Below are 9,597 nucleotides of genomic sequence, written 5' to 3'. Positions count from 1 at the left end.
TATAGATTTTTTAAAAAGTGTGCATGGAAAGGTACAGAAATATTTGTGCCCAAGTTCAAGAGTGAGAAAAGGCAGTAAAAGGTGGGGGAGAAGTTGAGACAGTGGCGTAGCGTGGGGGGGTGCAGGGGGGGGCGGCTGCACCGGGCGCAACATCTGGGGGGGGGGCGCTCGCACTCGCAGTGCTAAAATCAGTGCTAAAATCCACGGGTTAGGGGGCGCAAATTACTTGCCTTGCCCCGGGTGCTGACAACCCACGCTACGCCACTGAGTTGAGATGAGGGACCAAAACACACAGCACAGAAATAATCCAGCTCACTGTGGACAGGAAACAGCAGTGTTGTTCGGTCCTGTTTATTGAACAGGTGTGAATCCCTAGCAAAAGCACCCTTAAACTGAATGTACTGTACAGTATATGGACATTTGCGAATCAATCACGCAAGCACATAGAATTAGAACATACTGTAATTACCCATTTGTAAGGCAGCACCCCATCTGGAAGATATGTGGAGCACTTTGCAGTTTTCATTTTTTTTTTTTTAAGAAATAGACAATTTGTTGATTGCTGAATTATTGTTAACGTCAGTTTATTCGGGGTTATTTAAATAAATATATGATACAATTATTCGTTTACACCAGTGGTTATGTGTTAGCTTCACATTATCCAAGTGCACCATAAAATGTACCAAAAGATAAAAAATTTGTAAGAGAAACCAAGGCACTTAAACTGCGCGTTTCTATGCTATCACTCCCTTGTGTTAGTCTGCTGAAGCAAAAACAACAAAGAATCTTGTAGCACTGAAAGGCTAAAAGCTTTATTGTGGCATAAGCACGCAAGACGATTCATCTTTACATGGATACTGGGTGGAGATGAGCAGCTTCCTTCTTTATAAAGTTTCTGATCCTTTGAAAGGAGTTTCCATGGCCGGGGCGAGCAAACCTAACTCCATAATACATTTGTATACAGCCGTGCTTTCTCCGATTTAGGTCTTTAATCCTAAAAGATATTTGTTTTGTCCCGTTTGGAGTTCTTGCATTTTCTTCACTGCCGCCACCAACGATAACCTTCTGCTCTGGAAATCTGAGGACAGGCGGCAAAAAACCCAACACTTAGGGAAAAAGAAAGGTGGAGTCCAAGCGACATCCCTCTCAGAAAAGACTAACCAGCCAGACGGTGTATAAGCGCATCATAAACGGGATTGAGGCCGCGTAGAGAGGAACGGGAAGAGCGGCAGCGCATTCTTTTCCTTCCGCCCTGGGAAACCGTTGTCCCTTTAAGAAGGCGGTTCCTGGGGCCCTTTTCTCCGCGCCCATTGGAGCAGACTCCAGAGCAACGTGTCTCTGTCATGGCAGCCGCATGCAGTCGCTCTTCCAGGCAGGTCGCCGCAGTCGGGAGAAAGTGCCTTTCTTCCCTGTCCCCGGACTGGTGAAATGATTTGACAGATGTATTTAAAGAGACCTGCAACTGGTCTCGCCTTCTGTTTGTTCTACTTGTCTTCTTATTTCACCAACAAGGTGAGGCTGAGAGAGCTCTGCTGGTTTAAACTGCCCTTTATTTCGACTTTAAAATGTTCACAGGGTCGCAAGTTTTGGCTGGTCTGCTAGTTTTTATACCTCGGGAAATTGAACACCCTGTTTGCCTTTTCTCTCCAGCATCGGTGAGCTTGTGTTTTTCTCCGAGACAATGAAAAGCTGCTGATTGATTTTCAGTTTCTTTCGAGAACTGACTTTTCTCCTCGCAGCGACTTGCAGCTACCGGAATCGACTTAAGCCCACTCTTAAACCCCACACGGGTCGGGGGGAGGACGGAAGGGTTCTCACATTTATCCCTGGAAAGCAAGAGGTTAATTAATAAGCTAAATTAATGGCTTTATATAGTTGCCTTAAGTGAAGGATAAAGTAGAAATACTTCTAGGGCTGTGTGAGAACTCTTAACAAAACTCAAAACAATTAAAAATCATGCACAAAAGGTCATATGGGGTTATCACATCCCACTCAGCCTTAAAGTATATACATGCAGACAATAAAACATGCTCTCAAGCGATAAGAAAATTGTGGCAGTTTTATTTGTATTATCATTTGAAAGCACAATGTTTTTTGATAGTTTGTATACACTGCAAGTCTTAAATATTTAGGTTTAGGACTCTGGGTTTTAACTATTAAGAAATAATTTATGGATTTCTTCCATTTAAATGTATTGGCTTTGCCACCCTGAAGTTAGGAGAAAGGAAAAAAACCTAGACACATTTACTGGTACTTGGGAGCAAGTCTCAATGAGGTACTGTACTTCAATACAAGCTTCAGACAATTTTGTTCCCTCCTCTGTGACAAGTGAAATGTGTAACCTTTCCAGGATCTACAGCCACTTCCAGACCTAATCTGTTGCTGCAAAACCAAGAAAAGTCTTTGCAGTTCCTTAAAGACTAAGGCTGCAATCCAAACCCTACTTACATTGGAGTAAGCCCCATTGAATTCAGTAGGACATACTTCTGAGTAGACATGGTTAGGATTGTTCTGTATTAACTTTTGTGGACTAGATCTGACAAAGTGAACTGTAGTTCAACAAAGTTTGTTTGGAACACAAATGCCTGACAGAACATGTCTTCCTGCCCGCCCCCCATCTGCTTGTGCCATGAGATCTTTAATAGAGACCCTCTCCTTGAGCACCTTCCTTCATGGAGATGTGTTTTGTATGCACCAAGGAGAGGCCTCTTCTGTGGCAATACTGTACCACATATTTGGATCTGAGAGGTACCTGGCACTGACCGCCTTTTTGTGCCAAGTTAAAACATTTCTATTTGCTCAAGTATTTTAAAGAGTTATATTGCCTTAATCTGCTTTTAGTTTGTATAGTCTTGTTTTGCCCCATAATCTATAAATTGTTTGACAAATGTGTTACTGCATCTGTAGCTTTGATTAATTCTCATATTTATTGTATTCCGTTCTGGAATCCACCGAAGGACAGCTTAGAAACAGTTTACATAAATAAAATAAATTAGGCCATCTTGTATTTGTTAGTCTTTAAGGTGCTACAAGTCTTTTAAGCATCTTTCTAGCATCTGTTACCTTTAAAACAGAAAAGACTGGAGTCTTGCAACATCCTTTAGAAAAATCAGATTATAGGAACACAGGGATGTATGAGAAGCAACAGGCTGTGGTATTTTCAAGGCAGAAGGCAAATGAACAATGAAGTTCAAGGGGGAAAGTATGTAAGAATAGCATGTAATTTAATCAACCAAATTAAATTACTTGCAGTGTGTGTGTATGTACTGTGTGTGTGTGTGTGTGTGTGTGTGTGTGTGTGTGTATATGTATATGTATATTGCTTTGGTTTGGTTTATGGTTAAGGCAGAACCAGTAAAGGTCATGAGAATCCTATGCAACAGGTAGCTTCTAAGGCTTTACTTTAAATCTTCTTCAGCTTACAATGTCTACTTGCAACTCCTATGTTTGAATTACGGGAAAAAAATGTACATCTGATAAGCCAATGAGTTTGGTAGATTCTCTTACTTGAAGTGGTCACTTAGTTAATTCAAATTGCACTCATTAATAAGTGAGTTCTGTCCCAAGTAGCCTATTCAGGTCAGGGCTAGCTATGACTTGTTTCTTTTTATTTTTATGGCTGGGTTCTGTTTCATTGCCTGATCCATTGCATCCATTGATTTCTGTTAAAATTACTTGAAAAGTGTGTGTGTGTGTGTGTGTGTGTGTTTATGTTTATGTACTATCCCCTAACTTGGTGTTTTGTCTTCCAGTATGTTCTGTCTGTCCTGAAATTCACCTACCCTACTCTTTTTCAAGGGTAAGTATTTCAAAAGCGCATTACAAATGACAGAATAAGTAGGTAGCTGTACCAGACAGAGGCTAATGTTGGTGTATACAATTGCTGTATATCCTCATCTGGGAAACGCCTATATGTTTTATTGTTACAACATGTTATTCACTTGTCCTAATTCTTAGCTCTCTGCTTCTGTGTCAAAAACTGCTATTTTTTCACCAGCCCCTCCCTGTAGCTGAGGGGGAAGGAATGTGCCATTTTCCAAGTTTTGATAACTTTCACTCCCCATTTCAAATGTTCAAGGGCTTCAAATATGTCAAATCCTATGGTCAGCCTACTTCCCACAAAACAGCAGAGGAAGGCTGTACAAAGGCAGTTTAACCAAAATCACAAGGCAGAGTGCTCAAACTGTTCTGAGGGAGAGATTTGATTGGTGGTTTAAAATTGGCAGCTATGGGGGGAAAGGGCGGGGGCAAGACCAAGATGGTAGGAAAGAGAGTTCTTATTTTCACAGTGGCTTCTGAAAGTCTCTGTCAAGTTACAACAGTTCTTAAGATTCTGTGTGACAAACCCAGACAAAACAAGTGTAAGCTGATGGTTATTTGAGTGAGGATTATCTAATTATGCATGAGGTGAAAAAGTGAATAGAGAGAAATGTGTCTCCAGTAAGACTAGAAAATGGGATCACTCAGTTAAGCTGATGGGCAGTAGACTAGATTGACCATGTTGTGTGGGGGAGCTGACATAATGCCCTCCAGATGCTGTTGGACAACAACTCCCATTATGACTGTTGCCCTTGCTGCTTGGGCCATATGGAAGTCCAACAACATCTGGAGGGCATGATATTGACGACCCTTGCTGAAGTGGCTTGCTTTGGGCCACCCAACAAGTTCATAGCAAGACTCATAGCTTATACAGTGGTACCTTAGGTTAAGTACTTAATTCGTTCCGGAGGTCCGTTCTTAACCTGAAACTGTTCTTAACCTGAAGCACCACTTTAGCTAATGGGGCCTCCTGCTACTGCCACGCCGCCGGAACCTGATTTCTCTTCTTATCCTGAAGCAAAGTTCTTAACCTGAAGCACTATTTCTGGGTTAGCGGAGTGTGTAACCTGAAGCGTATGTAACCTGAAGCGTATGTAACCCGAGGTACCTCTGTACAGCTTACCTGACACTAATTCATATAATATTCTTTTAAATTTATATATGTGTGTGCATCCTAATCAATATTTGCATTGCATATGTTGGATATACAAACTAGCTTCAGTGTCACTTCTGCAAATGGCCTTAGAGAAGGAGAAGTTGGCTTAAGCTCTGTTCCCTGTGGCATCAACAGGTGGAATCTTTGATTTTAGAATTTAGCAGTGTAAAAGCTTTGTGGTTTTGCTCCACTTAAGCAGCTGATGCTTTAACTACAGGTGCGGGTGCATCTACTGGCTCTGCAACAGCCCAAGTTGCCTGTTAGGAATATAATTTGTTGTTTTGTTCCATCATCATAATTTTATTTTGTTGCCCTTTATACTGCCAGTCCAATGACTGAAGGCAGCATATGATCAGACTGTGTCACTCATGGAAGAAGCCTCTACTGTGAGTAATAATTGATTTGGGTTAATTGTTTAGAAACAGAACATTGTACGTGTTTCAATTGCAGCTGGCAGACACTAGTTGGTGGATTTCTCCTACACATTTCCTGGAAGATTGGCTGGACTGAGATCAGCAGCAGTTCAAGGTACAATGAAATTGCAGTGTAAGAATATACAGACGGTATTCCAATTAATATTCACTGGAATATGTGTCATCTTATTTCAGATACTTGGCTGTGGTTTTTACCCCATAATGTTGCAAGAACTGTGTAGTGGTAAAATAATAATAAACATGCACACACTTTTTTCTGTATGTAACTGGAGTGTTTTCTTTATGCATTTATATAACTTTGCACATATACTCATGAGATTAAAACCATAGGATAGGCCACAGTTTCATCAAGTGTCTGTGGACAAGTGTGTAGGCTTTTCTCTTCCAGCCCCCTGTCCCATTCTTATATAATTAGCATGGTCAAATGAAGATACTTCCCAACTCTATAGGGCATTTTAGATTGCATACAATCTAGAACTGAGAAATCTGCTGTTTGCATCTTAGTATGCAAGATCACTTACTTGCTGTTTGACTGTCTAGCCCAGGCATCCCCAAACTCGGCCCTTCAGATGTTTTTTAGGACTACAACTCCCATCATCCCTAGCTAACAAGACCAGTAGTCAGGGATGATGGGAACTGTAGTCCCAAAACATCTGGACGGCTGAGTTTTGGGGTGCCTGGTCTTGCCCAATTATGAACTGTTTGGGATACAGTTTTAGGAATAGCTGATTTATTCCATGGAAATCTAGTCTGATGTTTAAATTGAACACATTAAAAAAACCTCTCATGAATTTGAGAGGCAAAAACCCACAGAAAAAAATACTTCATTTTGTCCAGGGTTATGTACGTAAGTATATAAGAAGAAACCCCCTGATCAGGCCAGTGGCCCATGTAACCCACTCTCCTGTTCTCCCAGTGACTAACTAGATACCTATGGGAAGTATATGAGCAGGACCCGAGTGCCCCACTGCTCTTTCCTCTCCCAGCAACTGGTGTGCAGAGGCATAATGCTTCTGAAGGTGGAAACAGAACATAGTCATCCTGCCTAGTAACCATTGTTAGCCTTCCCCACTATGAATTTGTCTGATCCTCTTGGGAAGACATCCAAGTTGGTGACCATCACTTCCTCTTGTGGAAGTTGGTTCCTGTGCACTGCGAGAAGAAGTATTTCCTTTTGTCTGTTCTGACTCTTCCAGCATTCAGCTTCTTTGGAATCTGGATGCCCCTGTGTTCTAGTATTTTGAAGGAGGGAGAAGAACCTCCCTCTCCACTTTCTTCTTTCCATGCATAATTTTACACACCTCTATCATGTCCTCCCCTAGAAGAATAGTGACCTGTGAGATAAAGATCTGTGCTTGGAGAAATTCATTCTGAGCAACGTCAGTAGTTCTGTTCTTCCATTTGTAGAATGGCTGCACATCAGGGGATAGATATCTGATGGAGCTCCAGGGTGGCATTCTGTGATAGCAACTGAACATTGTGGTAAGGGTGGCTTAAATATTGCTCTCGTCACCCTGATGCTTTCTGTTAAAAACCAAAGCGCTGTTGTCTCCTAACTTGGTTAAATATTGTTCTGCTTTGGAGCTTAAGACTTCACTCCACTAGATGTCAGTCTAAGCAAGGTAATCCTAACACAGAGACTTTCCTGCTCCCTGCTCTTGTTGAATAAAAGATGGCATGCAAAGGATGGCATCCCGCAGAAGACCTAAAGTTAAAAGGGGAGGAGTGTAAGGAAAGAGGCACTCCTTAGGGTACCCAGAACTCAAGCAATTTAATGCTTGGACATGGAAAGAACTGACAGCATGGATGAGGCAGAATAGGAAGTCTGTTTTCAAGAGGCATGCTTCAGAATTCTGCACTGGCTGCAGCTTCTACCCCTTCTTCAAATGCAGCTTCATGCAGAATGTGTTACATTAGTCAAGGGGTCCCCAACATGGGCATAGCCAGGATTTATTTTGCGGGGACAGGCTTTATATTGGGGTGGGGCAGCACCAAATTATCTGTGATGAAATTAGTTAAGTATTTTTATTTACTTGATTTGGGGTGGTAGCTGCCCCCCCCTGCCCTCTGGCTATGTATTTGATCTTTGTGTACATATTCCCTACAACATGGAAGATTACTATCTTATAGAAATATCAGCACTGGGGTGTCTTAAGATTTTGATCAGCAACAAGGATGGAAGACTCAGGCTGTGTGCAAGTCATGAGTTCCTCGCTCTGTTCATTGAGCCACAGAATAAATGAGATTTTGGCTGTTGGCTTCCTTGGTGCCTAAAGTTCCCTTCAGTCTCATTTGCAGAAATACTGAGTAGCATCAACCCCAACAGATTTCAAAGTGGGTGGGGTGACTCATATTGTACTTGTGTCTGTTTGCAGATGGAAAGATACAGGAGCTGCTTCTAACTCCTTCAGAAATCTAGATCTGAAAGTAGGCTGTTTGTGTAGACATAATTCTCCAAGAACCTCTGTATTTTGTGTCTAGAATGAACACACTATGCCTTGGGTGATGAGTGCATCCACACAACAACCTTAACTTGCCTATTTTTCCATCAACAAAGGAAGCCTAAGGATGAGAGGGGTATTTAGATTTTGAGTGTGTGCTGAAATTTCTCTGATTGAGATCTTTTAACTCCTTCACAGAAGAGTTATCTGCAATGCTCTTTGGGTAGATGCCATGATGATCAATCTAGATTTGTAGCATAGGCATGTCTTGTGATCTCCAAGTTACCATTCCGATTCATGGAATACTGCATATTTCTTTCATACTTGTCAAGGAATGCACAACACAGTGCTCTATGCAAAGTCATTATAGCAGATTCTGAGCCTGACTGTTGTATGGCTTGGCATGTTAGAGTGATGACTGCTGTTGAAGCATTTCCCGTAGTGCTAGACATTCTTTTCCAGCCCTGAAAAAGAATCCCTCTTGGCAGGATTGAGTTCTGAAGTTCCATCGTGGGAACGGTTCTAATGGCCTTTTCCATTGCATTTTAGATGGTCACATTGGACATGCAAACATTTCAGGGATTCCTGAGACTTCACATTGTGGTCAGTGATCTCTGTTTTCCACATGGAGACCTCATTCTCAAGCTTTAGGGCTTTATTTTTCCACTGCTACTTCAGTTCAAATGACATTGCTTGTTTTAAGGAGGCATCTGATTTGAAGTTACCAGCAAAATAATTATAGTAGTTGTCAGTTTGATCCAGATAAGATTTGGGCCCGGTGTGAGGAAAGAGAATTTATGTTGTATGAGCAGAAGTTGGATTGAATTCAACTAACTCATTGCTTGAGCAGAACAACATACTTAAAAACAGAATCAGGAGATTACACTGTAGAGGCACGTCATCATTGCAGATTTTCAGAAGAGCTAACCCAATAAGGATACTTGGATACACTGCATATTTGCAGCATGGGAATGGTCAGATACAATGCCAAGAGATGTATCTTGCAGAGCTTCCAACTTCCTTCATGGCTCTTAATTACACCTGGTTCAGGTTCATTTCCCTTTGTTTAGTCGAGGAAAATGTTTTGGGTAGATGTCTTTTGATATCGTTTGTATACAGAATCTGGCATAGTCGTAACTGTGTGCGCCATTTGTTTTTACAGAACTGAAGTGCTGTCATGGCTTCCAGCTTCTGCACTCTTTGTGGGCATTATTTATGCAGGTTCCAGGGCACTGTCCAGACTGGTAAGATACAGGCAAATGGAAACTAACATGCTTTTTCATTTGTTGGTGTTAATGTTTTACTCCAGATAGCATACTAAGGTTAAAGTCATTGACCTAACTGAGGTTAAAGTCATTTGTAAAAACACTAACTGCTGTTTGGAAGCTGTGAGCGTCATCTGGAGCAAGTTTAGGGAAAGTGGGGGAGGAGAAGGGGCAAATCCCGTCGCACGAGTGGAAATCCTTGTGCTGACCGGATGGTTTCTTTGCAAACAATTCCCCAATTTTCAGCTTTGCGTGTTATATTGTCCCTATATGTACATTGGTGACAATAACAACCACTTTTGCAAATATGATGCATGAACAGTATCAACAAGACTGAAATGTATATCTCCAGCTGTATATAATGCAAAACTGATAATTAATGATGAAAGAGGTTATATATATATATATATATATATATATATATATATATGCTTTCGTAGATTTTCATATATATAAAATAAGCTGCCTTGTATGGGTGTAAT

General features: G+C 41.3%; 1 protein-coding gene across 3 annotated transcripts in view; it reads left to right on the top strand.

Moving 5' to 3' along the window:
- Positions 1-1,291: 1,291 nt before the first annotated feature.
- Positions 1,292-9,597, top strand: part of TMEM241 (transmembrane protein 241) — a 49,176-nt gene continuing 40,870 nt past the window's right edge. Inside the window, exons 1-4 of one of the 3 annotated variants that reach the window (XM_081205767.1) lie at positions 1,292-1,512; positions 3,753-3,799; positions 5,426-5,503; positions 9,013-9,094. In XM_081205767.1, the coding sequence (XP_081061893.1) occupies positions 1,441-1,512; positions 3,753-3,799; positions 5,426-5,503; positions 9,013-9,094 (279 nt within the window). In that variant the 5' untranslated portion in view covers positions 1,292-1,440. The remainder of the gene's footprint in view (positions 1,513-3,752; positions 3,800-5,425; positions 5,504-9,012; positions 9,095-9,597) is intronic. The other 2 variants (XM_081205768.1, XM_081205766.1) reach the window with 2 other exon arrangements.

The sequence above is a fragment of the Podarcis bocagei genome (genome assembly GCF_964188305.1).
Source record: "Podarcis bocagei genome assembly, chromosome: 8".
NCBI lineage: Eukaryota > Metazoa > Chordata > Lepidosauria > Squamata > Lacertidae > Podarcis > Podarcis bocagei.
The sequence above is the reverse complement of the archived record's forward strand: the minus strand, read 5'-3'. Positions and strand labels throughout refer to the sequence as shown.